Genomic DNA, 19,278 nt, shown 5'->3' on the forward strand with positions numbered 1-19,278 from the left:
CTGTATAGCTGTACAAGTGAAAGGCAAGATGTGATCTGAAGTCATGTGTGAAAATCTGACTTGTGTATATTTATTCCTGAGATGATTTTTAGAGGTATTGACTTTGGGCCAATAGCAACTTCTGCTTCAGAATGATGACAAAATTTGCTTTAAAGTAGAAGTGGCACCTACATTAATTTGTTCCAGAAGTTTTGCTGTAAACACAAGAAGTTTTTTAAGCATTATTATTATGACAGTGTTACAGCTTTATTAAGCAATGTGCACATACTTAGCAAGTCCATTCTTTAGTCTCTGTAGTCAGCAGTGGTGCTTACTTTTTTTCACTTGCGTATTTAATGTTGTGGAGTTAGTACTGATCCACATACTGGCTTAACTGAGAGGCAGATTAGATTATCACTGGTAATCATCCCTTGTTAATAAAACGTCAAATGTGAGCTATGCCATGACAGTGCCATATCATAGTGCTGCTAGCTCTTACAAGTCATTCAAATTGGCCTACACTTTTTAATTCTGTCATACTTGTAGTCTAACTTAGTAGCCTAAAAAAGCCTGACCAGGAATCCTGAAACCTTTCAGTATATTCTGTCTTTTCATTATAATGGCATACAGGTGTATAAATTCCATTTAGTTCTTTTTTTTTTTTTTTTTTTTTTTTTGCTAGTTTTAACAAAGGTATCTAAATAAGGTCATTGTCTTCAGAGGGACAAATTAGTTGATTTATTAGTAGTTTAGGACAAAGGTACTATAGGTAATAATACTAATACACTTACTATTATCAGACTTGCACAGAACAGATTGTGAAACCATACCAGGTAGGTGAATTCTTTGACTCTTATATAAGTAGAATGTTAATTAAGGAAAAAATTCTTTAAAAGGCTGTGGGGCACTCTGAAGTTATTTGACACATTGACACATTTGTTCTCATAACTCTTTATAAGAAATGAAGAAGCTTAGAAAACCAAGAAGATCAAGAAGAACTAGGAAAGATGAGTATGATCATGATGAAGTGGATGGTCCAGTCATAGATGAATCTGTGCTGTCAGCAAAAGAACTTCTGGGGCTGCAGCAAGCTGAAGAACGATTGAAGCGAGACTACATTTATAGACTGAAGAAGGTGCCACTGTCTTTACTTGTATAGATAGACCTCTCCTATTTATTTTTTTTCCAGTAGATACATTGTAGAGGGTAGACCTTGAGCAGTATCTCTGATTGTAGCTAGAAAGTTTAGTTACAGAATTTAAGTAACGGTATTGCTGTTAATGAATTATAAAAAGAAGATGGGTTGTCTTTTGGGCATTTTTTTCTACAGTATAACAGTTCAAGCTCAAAAAATGGCTTCTCCTTTAGTTCATGAAATAATAACAAATCTTATATGTTAAAATGCTGGAGTAATTGTTTGTTCAATTAATAGACTCTTCCATGGGCATTGGGTATTTTTTCCTGTAAAAGATAGGGTTTTGGGTGTGATTGACATGGTATCATTCTTCTGACATTATACTTGATGTGCAAACTTTTTGATGGCAGATACGGAGTTAGGGAAGCTGAAGTGAGTGGGTGTAGATTTTAGTCATTCAACTTAGCAAGGGTATTGAGTGAAGTGAAAGTAATATCTTTATATATTTTAGGGAGTTTTTTACTGTCTTTATTTTAGCAACCTCGAAACTACCCATCAGCAAAATATACCTGCAAACTGTGTGATGTTTTGATTGAGTCAGTGGCTTTTGCTCATAAGCATATTAAAGACAAAAGACACAAGAAAATCGTAAAGGTGAGTTAAGCACAAGAAAAAGTATAATCTGTAGCTTAATTAAACCTTCCTTACCCTGCTAATGATATGAAACTGCACTGCTTTTAAAATCATTCTGCGTTTAATTTTTACCATGTTTCAATCTTTTTGAAAACTGTTACATAGTGATACTGATAAAAACAGTAAACTTGGGACATGGACTTTGCAATGAGGAGTAGCAATATGCAAATACAGTTGGTATGGCAGAATTAGCAATGATAACTTGCATGTCAGAGTGAATATTTCAGTTCAGAAATACTGTAAAAATTAAGCACTTGTGGAGTACTACAGACTTGTTTATATGTAAAGGAAATAGATTTGTTTTGAGCATAAGTATCAAAATAAATTTCAGCATAACATCAATTTTACCTTTTTTTTTTTTTTAATGTCTTCTACGTTCTCTGCTTGAAGTAGACAAAATATGTCATATGCAGATTTCCTGTTTCTTCCTCTTTAGCTCCTAACTTTTCACACCTCAGAGGTGATGAAAGAATTTGTGACTTTTTTTTTTTTCACGTGCCAAGTACAAGTATATATACACCTCTGAATGTTACTGAGGCCTCCTGGAGTATCAGATTCTTTATTGCTTCCAGTTACCTACATTACCTGGAAAATCTGTGGTGGTGGTGGTATTACTTGGGATGAGTTGTTGGCATTAATTCTAGCATGTTAAGCAACTCAAGAAACGCATTTGAACATTGGTCTTTTTTTCTTGAAAGGAAAAGCAAGAAGAACAACTGCTGACTGCTCTTCCTCCTCCAACGCCTTCCCAGATACAAGCTATTGGTGTTGCTATTGGAAATGTAGTGCAGGAGTTTGGCTTAAATAATGAAGATCTAGAAGAAAGGCTTAACATTAAAACAACAATGGAAAACTTGCTGCGTCAAAAATTGCCAGGTATTATTTGCAGTTTGTTTTAAGTGTTAGATGTGCCAGCTTAAAAACAAAATAACAACAGCAAAAACTGAACAAACGAAAAAGAAAACAAGCAGAAAAAAATCCCCAACAGCTTATGAAATGAAAACTGAACTAAAAATCTTGTCTCTCTAAATTCTAAACCAGCATGTTTAGTTACTAGTCTGTTGAACAACATGATGCAGTAATATAACACTGTTTCAGAATTAAATTACAATGGTGCTCATGACCCAAACAAACCTCAAGTAAACAGTGAAGATGAGAAGGATGTGGGAAGGATTTGACCTTCTTGATAAGCCTTTACCAACAACAGCATGGAAGGCAGGATTTAGTAATAAATCTGGGCTGTTGGAAGACCCTTCTGGTTTTCCTGTGCTTATCAAAACCAGGTGTAGGTTTAAGATTTATTAACAATGCTGTAAAGTAGCTACAGACTTAGAGTTAGGCATAGTGTAAATGAAGTATAATTCTTTTTGTTGCAGAGTGTTCATTAAGATTGTATGGCTCCTCCTATAGCAGATTTGGTTTCAAAACTTCAGACATAAACATAGATACCCAGTTTCCTGCCAATGTAAGTAAGGCTATTTTATTAAGTATGTGTAAATGGTTTTGAATGTTTGCATCTTCATGTAGATTATATTTTAAATGTATTTTCTAGTGTGGTAGTAACACTTTCTCTAAAAGCCCATTGGGTAAAACAGAGCTGGTCTGGTCTTAAAATAACATTCCTTTCTTCACAGAACAGTAGTGATCAGGCAGCATAATACAGCTTTGTGTTTTATTGAAACTTCTTCTGAAAACACTTAAAACATCTGTACTCTAGCAGTCCTATGAGACAGACGATTATTTATATTCTCTAACAGCTGGAATAAGTGATACTTCTGTGATCTTGTTTCCATACTGATCCTAGTTTTGTACTGATATATTTACACACGCACGTTTTGACTACTAGGTTATATTTGAGCCGTGAAACCATGTTACTATTTTTTTGTGGAGCCTTGATTTGTCATGTTGTTTCTGTGTGTCTTTGTGCTTGAACACTGAAAAGGAATTAAGAACTTGATTCCATACATAAACTTACTCCTGCTGTAGTTGATTTGGCAGTCCCATTGTTAGAGCTAGCATTTCCTTTAGGAAACAAAGAGTGATCTAAGTTCATAAAATGCATATAATTTTAAAAAGCTGTAATTCCAGTCTTTAACATGATGTAAGTCCACTGTGTCAGAATGAAGAGGTATTTAAGCACACTGAAACAGTAATTCTGTTGGTGGGGGTTTTCTTACCATAACAAAGTCTTTGATAGAAGTAAAAGTAACTTTACTAAAAATTACTCCGGGATCATTTTTTCCTCTTCAAAACAAAGAGAGTTCCTGTTCCTTTGGTCCAACTTAACAATACTCTAGTACACCTAGAGGCAGTTTTAAATCTGAGTTGTAGAAAATCACCTTTTTGACAAGTGATTGATACAAAACCAGCTTTATTCCTTTTATTGACAGATGACTCAACCAGATGTTCTCTTACTTGTGCAAGAAAGTCTGCAGAACAGTGGTAAGAAAAAATTGCTGCCTTCTCGATTTCATTAAACTATTGCTGCTTAGTATTGTTGAATTTCACCTCTGCTGAATAGGTACACCACATGCTATTCTTTTTTAGAAAGATATGAGATTGAAAAATACTGCAGGAAAGAATACATTGACAGAACTACTTTTGGTTTAATGTTCGAGTGTTATGAGGGCTAAAGTTCTGTTGTTTTTGATGATGCGAGAAATTCCTAGTGGGAAGCTTTCTTCTACATTGTAAGTGAAGATGTCATTACACATGAGAGAGACTCTGCTCCCTTCCCAGCCTGCTCTATTAGCCATGCATAGTACAGAAAGTAGCCTAAGTTCCTTAATATGTAACAGAAACCAGTAATATACTTTAACATTGTGGTCTCTTTCCTGTAATTATGTGCATGTGTCTGTTAGTGCATGTGATGACCATGTACAGATGACTGCTTCCAGACACATGGGGTTTTTTTCAGGTAACAAATGTAACTCTGTGCATTGATACAGTGAAGTAAAGTTTAAGATCCTTTAAAAAATGCACTTACTCAAACCAATTCAAGCATATGCAAGCAAGAAAAAAATGAAAATATTGGCCGGGGGTGTGAAAACTCTGTTCTTTTAAAATGCAGATTGCAAAAAGTAGCTTCACTGCTTTCTTGCCTTGCTTTATGCCCTCAGTTGGGGAACTAGACAATACGGTTCAAAACATGCATATTTACTGACCTACATTTTCTCAGTGGCACCCCCACCATTGTTGTATGTGTATTTTATTGTCTGGAGCATTATGGTCTTTGAGAATGGGGTTATTTTTCAGTCATATTAGAGGAATGAATACCCAGATCTTGTAAGAAGTTAGGCTTTCCAGTGTATCTCAAAAGCAAGTAATATTTTTATTAACATGTTGTACAAAGTCTTCTCTGTGAGTGAGAAGATACAGCCATAAAGCATTAGGTGTCTGAGGTACCCCAGTGGCAAGAGCAAGATAATTTTCAATGAAATTAGGTGTACTGTTGGCTAAGTAACATCACAAAAATCTTGTCATTTCAGAATTTTTAAGAATCTAAAATGGCTTCATAGTTTCCTCTCTTCATGGCCAGTGAAACAGTGAGGCATCAAAAATAAATTCAGTTTGGATCAATAAACACCACTTAGAGGAAGGACCAGGGTTGCTGGCAGTTGAATCATATTTGGAAAAATTATATAAAGAATAAGAACAAAAAAAATAGAAAAAGCATAGCAAAAGGACATTACATCATGTAGGCACACCTGTTCTACATGTACATAAAGCACTGTCAGATAACCAGGGAGAACAAATTTATTTCTGTATAGTAGTGTTGTAACACTCTGGTTTTTTATTTTTCACACTAACGTTGTTCCACAGGTGTTGTCAGTCTGTCTATATGCCTGAATTGCTGAACCCAGCTCTTAACCAAAATATACTTCCTTAATTGTACCTACTGTGTATATATGAATTTTGAAAGTTCTGGTTTTCCTCAGTATTTTCCTATTAGTGCTCATTGTATAAACCATATTCTTCCCATCACATGTGAAACACTTAAATTAATCCCATCACTCTTGTAAATTATCATAGATACTTTATTTTTCTTAACATTAGTCATTGTATTAGAAGCTGAAATTCTACCTGTACTCCTCTAGTTGCAACCTGTTCAACATATTTTTTGTCAACACCATGCTTAATGTGGCTTCTTCCTTTTCTCTCTCCCACTTAGAATCTTTTACGGAAGTTGATGCAGATTTCCATGCTAGAGTACCAGTGGTGGTGTGCAGAGAAAAGCAAAGGTCTCAGTTGTCACTTTGTGTGTTCTAATAGTATATAGCAATGTAAATTATATTACCAACACCTGATAAATGACGTTTCTGTACTAAATTATTACAGTTCCATGGATCTTGAAACACAAACTAACACTCATGGGCAAGTCATTCCTAGCCTAGAATAAGAGGGTAAGGGTTGTTCTGTCCTCAGCTGTGTATTTCCCAACCCCTTCAACCATTATGGCTTCCAGCATGTACCCTTACCCTTCCATTTGGGATTATTGCTTAAGCAGAAACTTTCCTTTCTTATAGGTAGTGTACATACCGCATTAAATTATAGATTTCTGTAAGGATAAGAACAGTTTGCTTAGCTTTGCTAGTATTTTGAGAACAAGTGAAAAATAATTTATTTTGCCCATTTGATGAATATCAGTTAAGATTCATGAAACATTCTATAAACAGCTACTGATAAAAATATTACCAGTTATTTGCTGCTACCTTGATTTTTCAGTGTTTAAAAATATTTCATGTTCTGTGAAAACAGCATAGAAACTGTTTGAATGGTGGGTGTCGTATGGGAAGACATTTTTGTTTCATGAAGGAAATTAATACTATAACTTTTTCAATTCAGTAAATTCTTATCATTAGAAAAAATATTTAAATTTGAACTGTATCTTAAAACACTTGTACAGAAAATTATAATGCATATATTCTCAACCTAACCATAAATCAAATTAGTATTGCATGCTGCTTTTCATGCAGAGATGCTGTCTTTGAGAGGCGGTCAAGTCTTTCCTCACAGCCTTCTGCTACACTGTTCTGTGAGATGTTATCTGACCTATGGGTGTTCTTACAAAACCTCCAAGATCTTTTGTTTCTTTTTGGATTTTAGTGGCCTTATTTGTAAAGTGAGTGCAGGGAATGAGAACGCTTGTCTGACAACAAACCATTTGGCTACACTCGGAAAGCTGGAACCTACTATCGTACCTTTAGTGATTGCCTTCAGGTACTGGGCAAAGGTGAGAGTCATTTATATTCCCTTATCTGTCAATAAATATTGAATGAACTTTGATATTATGCCTGTAGTTATAGTTTAGAAAACAGTTGTTGAAACAGTCCTTTAAAAAAAGAGTTGGAATAAGGACGTAAGTTTTTATAAAATGTAAATTTTATAAATTATATAATTATCATTTGTGTGTGATAATGTTCCACTAAATTTCAAAAGCAGAATTTTAAGCTTCATTCAGTAGCATGCAGACTGTAAGTATCCTGCTCTGTTACCAAACTAGTCAGAGGAATGTATATGAAATGGAATTGCTAGTTTCTCATATACTTAATCCATCATGAAAAAAAAAAATTAAAAACTGTCTCTATTGTCGATGAAAAGAGTCTTGTGAATTAACATAACTTGTTCTAAAATTTGTGTCTGCAATTAAAATATTAATTTAAAAAATGGAACAACTTTCCACGTGTACTGTATCTATGCAAAAGGAGCTATCATTTTTGAAAATATGTATGTATATATATACTGTCTGTTTTGCTAGTCTGTGTCGTATGGCTCTTACACTGAAAACGTTGTGGTGGTATGGTAGTAACTGGAGTAAATATGCAGTCCTTGAGAACAAATTCCATCTGATAAGAGCTCAGAGATATCTGAGTTCCTGCTAGTGTTCAATATGACTGATTTCTGAACAGTAATTAAGCAAACAGTTTTCATAGTACCACTTGAAACTTTAATGACTGCACAATTTGTTTTTACAGTTGTGCTGTGTTGATCGTCCTGAAGAGGGAGGCTTGTCACCTTATGTGTTCGCTTTAATGGTTATTTTCTTTCTACAACAGAGGAAAGAGCCTTTTCTACCTGTCTATTTGGGATCATGGGTATGTGTGTTAATATGCTGAATAGTACGAATGAGAGGACCAGTCACTTGTGGTATATAATCTGTCAGCTCTATGCTACTCTGAGCAAGCTGTAAGCAAGCCATTCCTGCAGGAATTAAGAATATGAATTCATCTGTGAATTCATCATCATTCAATGACTACACTTAACTTTAGTATGCCTAGCTGTAAGGCTGCATTTCACAATCCTAGTCATTGAAGTAAGTGCTCTGTTGCCCCTTCTATAAGTAAGGAGAGCTGGGCATTGAATAATGCATTTTGCAACAATTTCCTTCCTCATTTTTTTGAGCCTTTCTTCCAGACTCTTGAGAACTCAATCCACATAGCTACGTCCCAAAACAATGTCTTGGAATTTGACATCTAATTCTCCAAAACGTAGACCATGGTTGGGGAGCACACTGATGTGATACCTGCTGAAGGGATTGCATTAGCAGTTTAGAGCATGTATTTCTTGGGTTTAGAAACTGAAATGCATCTTGATGTCAGGAGTTGTATTATGGATGCCGATCCAGAATCCAATTCTCCAGGACACCGTTTATGTGTTATATTCACGGCACCCATTTTTGTACTTACAGTCTCTTGTTATGTTTAGCATGCGTGTTGCAGTTCCTCTAATTAATAACATGAACCTTGCAGTTAACAATTTTCTCTAGTAAGTTACTGACTCATTTGGAAGCATCTCCACTCTCTGAACTGGATTAGAAAAATGTCCTGTTGTGTATGGCCATGTAATTAAAAGATAAATATTTATGCTTGTCTAATGTGCAAAGAAAAGGTTGCGTGACACAGAGTCACACAATTTTCTGTTCCAGTGCTTGGTCAGCCACACAGTAAAGAAGGTCTTCCTCATATTTAGGTGGAACTTTCTGTGCATCAGTTTCCCCTCCCAGGGAAAACTGCTGTAGTGGGTTGACCCTGGCTGGGTGCCAGGTGCAGCTAAGTCACTCTGTCACTCCCTTTCCCTTTGAGACAGGGGAAAGAGTAAGAGGGAGAGCAGCCAGCAGGGTGAGATAAAGCAGTTTTACTACAGTAAAAGAAAAAGAATAAGCAGAGATTTGTGTGTGCAAAAGCTGAAGGGGAAAAAAGGTCAATCTCTGTTTCCCATTAGCAGCGATGTTCAGGCACTTCCCAGGAAGCAGGGCTTCAGCACACCTAACGGTTGCTCTGAAAGGCAAACATTGGAACTTCATTAATGCCCCCCCCCTTCCTCCTCTCTCTCTCAGCTTATATATCTGAGCTGATGTGATATGGTATGGAATTTGACTGATTTGGGTCAGCTGGCCTGGTTGTATCTCCTCCCAGGCTCTTGCCCACTCCCATCCCCTTTGGTGGGGGGAAGGAATGTCAGAGGGGCAAAGCTGCTCAGCAGTACCCAAAACACTGGTCTGTTACCAGTACTCTTCCAGCTACTGATCCAAAGCACAGCACTGGGAGGGCTGCAAGCTTTACCTCAGTCAGACCCAAACTGAGGCCCATTGCCTCTTGTCCTGCTGCTTGGCACCACCTGGATCTGTCCTCTTGACACCCTCCCTTCAGATACTCAGATATGGATGAGGTCCTCTCTGAGTTGCCACTTTTCAAGGCTGAACAAGCCCAGCTCCCTCAGCCTTTCCTCGTAAGAGAAGTGCTCTAGTCCTTTAATTATCTTTGTAGCCCTTTGCTGGACCCACTTCAGGAGCTCCGTGTCTCCCTTGCACTGAGGCGCCCAGAACTGGACACAGCACTCCAGATGTGCCTCACCAGGGCACAGTAGAGGGACAGGATCACCCCCCTTGTCCTGCTGGCAATGCTCCTCCTAATGCACCCCAGGACACCATTGGCCTTCTTGGCCCCCAGGGCACACTGCTGGCTCATGGACAGCTTGTTGTCCACCAGAACCCCCAGGTCCTCCTCAGAGCTGCTTCCCAGCAGATCAGCCCAAGCCTGTGCTGGCACTTTGGGTTATTCCTCCCCATTGGAATGAAGGACCCTGCTTTTCCTTTTGTTGAACTTCAGACAGTTCTTCTCTGCCCATCTCCCTACCCTGTCAAGGCTGCATCCTGGGGTATTGGCCACTGCTTCCAGCTTTGTGTCATCTGGACCTGCTGAGGAGGCATCTGTCCCTCTGAGTCACTGCTGAACAAATTTAACAACACTGGGCCCAGTATTGACCCGTGGGGGATACCACTTGGGACAAGCCCATGTTTAGACCCTGTGCCACTGATTACAACCTTCTGGGATCTGCCATTCATCCAGTTTTCAGTCCACCTCACTGTCCATATTTCCTGAGTGTGGACACAAGCACACCCTTCCAAGACCATTGAGAGTTTTTTGCAGAGAAGTTTGGGGAGAAGATAGAGAAAAAGGTTGGGACATATTCTAGACCTGGAACAGGTGTTTTTAAACTTTGTTCTACTGTGATGTGAGGACTAAAATTTAAAGTTCACATGATGTTCTATGATGGTTTTTTTTTTTATTTCCTCTAGATTGGAGGATTCTCATTAAACAAATCAACTAATTTTCATCTGAGAGAAGTCAAGAATGATGCTGTGGTTTGGGAGCATAACCCCGCTGATGATTCTGATTTGCCACAAGAAACTTCCCCTAGAAGGGGCAAGGTCTGAACTTTTATATATTTATTTCTGTAGTAGTCTAGCAGTCATTGCTGTTCTTAGAAGAACAAAATTTCAGTTTTGTGTTTATGTTTCAAAACCATGAGCTGAACTAAGAGATTGCATGACTGCTTGCTTCAAGGTCTGTTGTGCTTAGCTCTTGGCGCTAAGGAGCTGGCAGGAAAATACATACAATTTCAAACTCTTTGATAAGACCCTGAATTTTAATCTACCAGGGATAATGTAGTTTACAGAGTTGGAGCAGTTTTCTCTTGGAAGGAGATTAAGTGTATGAAAAATATTTCCTCTTTGCTTTGAACTGTTCTTACAAATTATTTCTGTTATAACAACTTTGTAAGAAACAGTATCAGTATGTGATTGCATGTTGTGCCAGTTAACAATTCAGCCTAGACTTTGCTAAAAAATAGGCTGTATAATCCATTCTGTCCTGTTAGATGAGATACATTTCTTTCTTTGAAATTTATAAATTATGGCATAAACACTTAAAGAAGCAATTGTTATTAATTATTGATGCTAGTCTTTACCATTGCTGCAGCCTTTCATTTTCAAGTTTTATACAATCTCTTCCACCTTTTTAATTGCAGTTTTTATTGCAATTGCAGGAGTAGAGAAGCAATGATAAGTTCTGTCATACTAGGTTACAGATAAAATGAAGGAAGTGTAACAGCTAAACGCCTGTCAACTAAATGCTATTTAAGGTTTTCTTCTGTAATTGACAGGTTCCCTTAGTATTTGATTTAAGTCAGCAGTGTTCAGCACCCGTTGGTCAGCTCTGGCTTGAACTGCTTCGTTTCTATGCTTTGGAGTTCAATATGGCTGATTTGGTTATTAGCATACGACTCAAAGAACCAGTGTCTCGTGAATCAAAGGACTGGCCTAAAAAGCGCATTGCTGTGGAAGGTATCTAAATATGTCTCAACAAACTTCAAAGAGCTATAACTTTAATTTTTATAAGGTGGTGACTTGGCTATTGATACTGTGTTACATCTTAGAAATTTTGAATATTGGACTGATTATAGTAGAATATTTTTTTTTAAAAATCAGTTTAATATTTCTATTGGGTGTTATTTTCAACATTATCAGAAATAATTAAGTGAACTTAAAATTTCAGCAGAGTTGTGTCTTCAGCACAATTCGTAGATCTTGTGTCCTTACACAATGTTTAAGAGTAGCTAGCAATTCGAACTCTGTAAGGATGTAAGTGTATTCTTTTTTAAAAAAGTTAACTCTTTCACTGCTGGCTCACTTCTTCTTTCTTCTAGACCCATATTCAGTCAAAAGGAATGTGGCAAGAACTCTAAACAGCCAGCTGGTGTATGAGTATGTTCTTCACTGCCTGAGAGCAACTTACAAGTATTTCGCTTTGCCTCACAAAAAAAGTGCAAAATGGAGCAAAATATCCTCTTCAAATGCAAGTGAGGAGAAATCCCAAATGCTGGACCATGGAAAAGATGCTATAAAGCATGAAGATTCTGACTTGCAAAACTTAGATAGTAGAACAAACACAGCCATAGTAGAAGATTGCATAACAGAGGCTACACATATGCCCAAAGAACATAAAATTGATCCTTCAAGACTGTGTGATGGCTCAGAAAGTTTCACAGAAGAGGAATTGGCTGATGATATAAGTCATCTGGGAATTACCCATGAAGACTCAGACTGTATAATTGAGGAGATTATTTCTGGAGATAATGAGGATTTTAAACCTAGTTGTGAAGAGACAGAGAGTGAAAATGAAGATGAAGAAGAGGAGGAAGAGGAAGAACATGAACAACAAAAAAGACGGTGGAATAGTATTTTGGCTGCTGAGCAGTCAGTCGATGAAGACAGTGACAGTGGAGATCTCCCTGTTACAGTGAATGAGCACGATGTAGAGACATGTAGTACTTCAGACTTAGAAGGTTTTCGAAACACTGCACTTACAGAGAGTGATGAATTTGGGTTGGAGTGCAGCGGTATAACAGATGATAAGATTGACATTGATGAGGATAGTAGCACTGAAGGTACTGATGAACTGGATGAATCCCCACAAAAATTCCTGTGTTCAGCACAGAGTCAGATATCCCAAATGATTAACTCAGATGATGAAGAGGAAGAGGAGGAAGCACCAAGTCTTGTCAATCAGAGAGAATGCAGTATTACCATTAGAGCTGGAGGTGAACTAGATAACACATATACTGGATCTGGAGATGATGATGCACTGTCAGAGGAACAAGATGATTTTTCCATCCCCAGTAAATACGAGAACAAACACTTCGAAGAAAATGTAGCTGGACCTCTCAGGAACAATTTGAGTCAAGAATATCTTACTGAGAAGGGAAGCCATTCTGAAGAGAACACAGCAGTAGAACAGTGCTTAGAATCTGAACTTTTTTATCAGTTCAGTAAACAAGCTTTTACAAAGGGCAAGGTAAGCAAGCTGTATCAGAACATAAACATATTGCTTATGTTCTGTTAGAAGTTATATGAAAGTGTTGCTCAAATTCATTAAAGTACTACAGTTTTTAAAACTGATCTTGCTTTTTGTTTATGCAGTCTCCTACAGTAGTATGTAGCTTGTGCAAACGGGAAGGTCATTTAAAGAATGATTGTCCAGAAGACTTCAAGAAAATTGAGCTTGACCCACTGCCACCCCTGACACCCAAGTTTTCAGATATTCTAGATCAAGTTTGTGTCCAATGTTACCGTAAGTTTTTTCCTTTGAATATTGTTGTGCCGTAGAAAAAGAATCAGAAAAAAATAATGAAATACCCACAGACTAATGGTGTTATAAGGTGACAGTTTATTTGCTACATTGCCTCCAACTCTTAGATTTGGCTTAATGGTAATGGCTTTAATAGAACTGCTGAATAATTTGTATCTAGAGAACCAGAAAGTGTTCAGATTTGTCTTCCAACTGGCTGGTTGATTACTCATACAGGAAAATATATTTTCTGAGAGTCTAATTTTGGGTGGAGTTTTTGACTGATCCTTTTATATTTGGCTGATTTGAATTATGTTAACTGTTCCTTAACTTGTGTTTTTTTGTAAACAAAGACTTCAGTGTTCTATTGTAACACTTCTCCACTTTTGTTCTTTTCAGAGTGACCCAACTTTCCTCCTTTCTCTCTCGCCATTTCTGACCAGACAAAATGCATTATTTGTCTAATTAATGTTTTTCTTTGAACAGGTATTTCTCTTCTACCTCATCCTTGCTTTCTTTCCTTCACATGTGAATTTTCTCTTTCTTTTTCTCTTTCCCTTCCCCTGCCCCACTGTAAACCCCTCTCTATTTTCACTTGAATCTTTGCTGTTTGCTCTTTCTACACAACAGTTGCCTAAATTCTTGTCTTTTTTTCTTTTTTTTTTTTAAAGATGATTTTGCTCCAAATATAGTAGAGGGTCAGGCTCGGGAATATATAAGACAAAGCTTGGAAATCTTCATTAGACAGGATTTCCCAGGTAATTAAGCCATTTTAACTTCATATTTATACTTTTCATTGTTCATACTTGAATGTTTTCCAAGAAAACATCATTTCAGTATAATAAACACTTTAGTTTTGAATGTTTAGCCCATATTGTTGCTCAGCATTCCAATATTTCACTACATTATTTTTTGTTCTAAGTCTTTTAAGCCTTTTTTAAATTTGTGATTTTTTATTTATTCATATATAGTACATATTAGCAGGAAGGAACAATGGCAAGTTAAGAAAAAAACAAAGCAGAAGTGGAATAGTTTTATATTTGTTATTTTAAGTGTATTTATTAATTAGACTTATTTTTGTAACTGCTCTTGCAAGCAACAAGTTTTTTGTAGTACTTCCTACTGAAACTTACTGAGCTTGGAATATTTTAAAGCGTAGGCAGAACATCTGGCCTATTTGCAGAACCTTGGTGTTTGATTTTTTTCCTTTGTTTGTTTCTGGAGTTCTTACCTGTAACACCTGGACTTCAGTTCATGATCTTTTAAAATTAGAAAAAGATTTTTTTGGCTGAAGCTAGGTATATCCCTTACCATGAGAATCTCTGTACAAAGCATTTTTTTAATCAGATGTCAGCTTGAACCTAACTGCTGATGCTTTCACTACTGGAAAGTAACTTGTTTCTGGATTTGTCAGACTGCTTACTTGAACCAATAGTAGTAGAGATTCTTTTCTCGTAAGCAAAGTGGATCAGAAAATTTTCATGTACCACAGAAATGTAATAATGTTTTCATGCCTGTATTAGAAGACATGCAGAGGTTTGAAGCTACATAAAATTTGAGATTCTGTGTATATATAATTTGAGGTTCTTTGTTGGTATGTGGCTGTAATATAATACATGCCTTACAGGAACCAAGCTGGATTTGTTTGGCTCTTCAAAAAATGGCTTTGGCTTCAAACAAAGTGATCTTGATATCTGTATGACAATAGATGGTCTGGAAACTGCTGAGGTAGGTTGAGAAGACTTTGGTTTTATGGTTGAATAAATGCAAAATTTTCTTATATTGTGTATCTAGTGTAACAAATTAATTATTTTGTAAAAGCTTTTAATATCAGAAGAAAATACTAAGGCATCACTAAGTCAGATTATTTTGGGGTGTTTTCTGTTGGTTTAGGCATGTGTCTAAGAATAAAGTAGCCAGTTTTCTCCTGAATTCTGCATTTCTAGCTTTATTAGTGCAGATAAGTAACATTTTTTATTGCATAAAAAACTAGGAATGGGAACAAAATGGCAGAGCACATCAGTCTCCTTTCATGCCTAATATCAGTTTTTTAAAAGTTTTCATTATCAACTGTTGATTTTACATGTGCTATTTTGAAACAATTTCTTGTATTCACATAATTCTGTATGAAACATTCAGTTATACAGCTTTAAGCTTAATGGCACATAATAAAAGGTTTGCCTAAAATACTTGCAGCAGATACATCTTTCAGCTTTTTTTCTTAATGTCTTAGGGACTTGACTGCATCAGAATTATTGAAGATTTAGCAAAAGTTCTCAAGAAACAGTCAGGTAACTTTCTGGAAAATCAAAATAAGTGATTCTGGTTTTGTTACTTCATTTGCTGTAGTGACAACGTTCTGGGGCACTGTAGATGAAAGCCGTTAAGATACAAATATATCAAAGACCTTATGTTGGTAAGAGTGAGGTTAAATATTGTGAACATTTGGATTCATTTTTGTTTGTATATGTAGATCTTCGAGGTTATAATGTTACAGGACCACATCTGAACTGGACAGATAGTATATTTACTAAGACTTGAGGCTTCAATTTAGTAATTATGTATTTGTATGTTCAGTGCACAGTAAGTTGATAGTAAAAGATACTCTGATACGAGTCTGCAATGTGAATCCTGCTTTTTCTACAAGAAATCATGAATTTTATAGTGCTCATTTTGGTGTATCTCCAATGAATTGTAATGAACTATCATTTTTCTCTTAAGCTTAATTCTCTATAAAGAGATTTTATACTCTTATTTAGACTGATCTTCATTTTTTGAGGGGGCTAAACATACATTTAGATAAATTATATTTAGCAGACTGATCATGTTTGACAAATGGCTAAAATCCCTGTTAAACCATAACTGAAATACAAACTTGGTGTCAACTAAGATTTAATTTGTAGCCTTTTTGCTGCAGTTGGAAGTTATTTGATACTGTGTAGGACTGTATTGTAGCCATTTAGTAATAAAACATTTCATCCTAGGTTTAAGAAATGTCTTGCCTATAACAACTGCTAAAGTCCCAATTGTCAAATTTTTCCATGTCAGAAGTGGTCTTGAAGTAGACATCAGTTTATATAATACTCTGGTAAGGTTATCTCCTTTTTTATTTTATGTTGTGTAACAAAAAACTGAGGATCTGTTTCTTGAGACTGAACTGATTGTTTGGATGAGATTCAATAATCAACTGTTTCCAATTACAGTTTTATATTCACAGTTTTATATTTCAAAGACACCTTTTTCGTTTTGCTTGTTTGACTATGAGTGGAGTCAGCTGCACAGTTGTGACTTTAGAGTTGTCATTTTCCTAAGAAAATTTATTAGTTCTTCAGTAATAGTAAGAAATAGTGTTTAAGTATTTTAAGTCTTTCTTAAATGAGCTTTTTCACACTCCACTTAGCATCATGGCTCTTGCCTAGCCTTGAGACCTGAAAATAGTGGTTTTGAACCCAGCTTGCCTGAACTGTAACATATTAGAATTAACAAAAAAAACCCCAAACAATTCACGTGTTCTTGGCCAAACATTTTAAAAACAGGTTTTGTTTATTTCAATGTCTCTAAACTTCAAAACCCTGTTGCTTGAAACAGCAAAGAAAAGTTAAGTCTTAGAGACAATTTTTAAACTTTCTGAAGATTTTTTTGTGAGCTCACAGGGAGTCTTGAGGAAGATACCTCAACCACTAAGTGTGAAAGTTCTCTCCTTGAAGTTGTGCATCTCTATATGTCCGTTGGCAGCTCTTACAGATCCAGACTGAAATCTCTTGGTTCAAGTAATTACCTTCTAACAAATACTTTGAAACCATAGTAGGAGATTAATGCTTCTTGTTTTGAAGTATTGTTCTGTGAATGCTGCTTTGTACCACTTCCACACAGATTAAGGAAGTTGATCGGCTTTTAACAGAGAAGTGATAACCTCATTGTTGAATGCTTCCTTTCTCAATATATATTCCTACTATGTAGGGCTTCACATATGCATTTCTTGAGTTTTTGTTTTTCATGTTTTCAGCTTATTGCCTTCGTAACTTCAGAGCTCCTTTATTTTCTACATTCCTTCCTTATTTCTGTAGGCCTTGCATAACACCAGACTTCTGTCATCATATGCAGCTATTGATCCTAGAGTAAAATATCTGTGTTACACAATGAAAGTCTTTACAAAGGTAAGTGTATTTCAGACATTCTAGAAGCAGTAGCTCCTGCAGCAAGGAATGATCACCATGAAAGATAAAAATCATGTTTCTTTTTCTAGATGTGTGACATTGGAGATGCATCTCGAGGTAGCCTGTCATCTTATGCATATACTCTTATGGTGCTTTATTTTCTTCAACAGAGAAATCCACCAGTCATCCCTGTTCTTCAAGAGGTAAAGTATATCAGAAAGAAACAAGTAACTGTATGCAGTATTGATCAGAAGAATGTCAGTGCTGAATATGAAAGGCTCTTCTAATGAGTTCTAATATTATTCTTTCAGATCTACAAAGAACCAAAAAAGCCTGAAATTTTAGTTGATGGCTGGAACGTATATTTCTTTGATAAGATAGAGGAGTTGGTGAGTAAATCAGACTAATTGGAAAAGGTGTTACCTGTAGCTTGGCAAATAAATAGAAATTCCTTCTAAAGACATTGTTCCCAAATACAAAGGTTGAATATTGTGGTTTAACCCCAGCTGGCAACTTAGCACCGCACAGCCACTCTCTCATTCCCCCTGCCCCCTCCCTGGTAGGAAGGCGAATAAAAAAAAAAAAAGAAAAACAAAAGTAACATTTGTGGGTTGAAATAAAAACACTTTATTAATTGAAACAAAATAAAATAATAATCCTCATACTTCTAATTATTACAATGATGATAATAATAATAGTAGTAGCAGTAGTAGTAGTAATGGTGGTAATTAAAAGAGAGAGAGAGGACTAAAAGCCAAGAGAAACAAGAAAGGCCCAATACAACTGCTCAGCAGCTGCTGACTGATGCCCAGCCCATCCCTCAGCAGCAGTCAGTACCTCCTGGCCAGTTCCCCCCAATTTATATACTGGGCATGACGTTCTGTGGTATGGAATATCCCTTTGGGCAGTTCAGGTCAGCTGTCCTGGTACTGCTCCCTCCCAGCTTCTTGTGCACCTGCCAGAGCATGGGAAACTGCAAAGTCCTTGACTTAGGGACCTTTAGTTGCTGAGCAGCAACTAAAATATCAGTGGTTTATCAATGTTACCAACATTATTCTTAGACTAAATCCGCAACACAGACTATACCAGCTACTAAGAACAAAATTAACTCTATCCCAGAGCAAATACAGGAATGGAAGTGGAGTAGCTGCTGTTTTGAAAATCCCATTCCTGTGTTGTAAAGCTTTTAGAATATGGTTGGTTGTAATTCATCTGTGAAAAAATAAACTCCAAAATCTGACAAAATAGATCAGAAAATTATTTTAAGGTGTTAAGGATGATTAATTGTTCTTTATGTCACTCTGGGTGAAGATAACTCTTATCACTTGTATATCTGGTCATATCTGGTTAATTCCATTGAATAATTTTGTTTTATACAACTCATGAAGTGAATTAATAATTTTTTTTTAAGAGGCAAAACCTAATGCCAAAAGTTCTATTAATTGTCTGCTTTTGTTGTTAATAGGATAAAAAATATACCATTTAAAACCAATATTGGATTATCGATACCAATTATGAAAGGAAGTATTCTAGTGTAACTTCATTGTTTTTCTGTATAAAATAAATCATGAAAATATATTATGGAAATTATGAAAATCATTCTGCTTAATGTAATACTGGATGTAACAATATTTTTGTCATTTTAGTCAGTTGTTTGGCCAGACTATGGGAAAAACACTGAGTCTGTTGGGCAACTGTGGCTGGGACTTCTCCGATTCTACACAGAAGAATTTGATTTTAAAGAGCATGTCATCTGCATTAGGAGAAAAAGTCTGCTTACAACTTTCAAGAAGCAGTGGACCTCCAAATATATTGTAATTGAAGGTAAAAGCATAGGAAGTACAGGAATATACAGAACTTCTTTAGCATGAAAATTTTGCTTTTTCACAAGGCTTATTTATTTTCT

At 36.2% G+C, this 19,278-nt stretch overlaps 1 protein-coding gene across 3 annotated transcripts in view; it reads left to right on the forward strand.

The window, feature by feature from the left end:
* TUT7 (terminal uridylyl transferase 7) overlaps positions 1–19,278 on the forward strand; it is a 34,918-nt gene that overhangs the window by 5,795 nt on the left and 9,845 nt on the right. For all 3 annotated transcript variants that reach the window (XM_039567052.1, XM_039567053.1, XM_010403726.4), the window contains exons 3-22: positions 939–1,114; positions 1,652–1,768; positions 2,506–2,683; positions 3,184–3,272; positions 4,198–4,249; positions 5,979–6,048; positions 6,914–7,040; positions 7,783–7,902; positions 10,386–10,517; positions 11,252–11,432; positions 11,795–12,942; positions 13,068–13,218; positions 13,887–13,973; positions 14,843–14,943; positions 15,449–15,506; positions 16,200–16,303; positions 17,283–17,372; positions 17,462–17,575; positions 17,684–17,761; positions 19,019–19,196. In XM_039567052.1, coding sequence (XP_039422986.1) covers positions 939–1,114; positions 1,652–1,768; positions 2,506–2,683; positions 3,184–3,272; positions 4,198–4,249; positions 5,979–6,048; positions 6,914–7,040; positions 7,783–7,902; positions 10,386–10,517; positions 11,252–11,432; positions 11,795–12,942; positions 13,068–13,218; positions 13,887–13,973; positions 14,843–14,943; positions 15,449–15,506; positions 16,200–16,303; positions 17,283–17,372; positions 17,462–17,575; positions 17,684–17,761; positions 19,019–19,196 — 3,351 coding nt within the window. The remainder of the gene's footprint in view (positions 1–938; positions 1,115–1,651; positions 1,769–2,505; positions 2,684–3,183; positions 3,273–4,197; positions 4,250–5,978; positions 6,049–6,913; positions 7,041–7,782; positions 7,903–10,385; positions 10,518–11,251; positions 11,433–11,794; positions 12,943–13,067; positions 13,219–13,886; positions 13,974–14,842; positions 14,944–15,448; positions 15,507–16,199; positions 16,304–17,282; positions 17,373–17,461; positions 17,576–17,683; positions 17,762–19,018; positions 19,197–19,278) is intronic.

This window comes from Corvus cornix, chromosome Z (genome assembly GCF_000738735.6).
Source record: "Corvus cornix cornix isolate S_Up_H32 chromosome Z, ASM73873v5, whole genome shotgun sequence".
Lineage (NCBI taxonomy): Eukaryota > Metazoa > Chordata > Aves > Passeriformes > Corvidae > Corvus > Corvus cornix.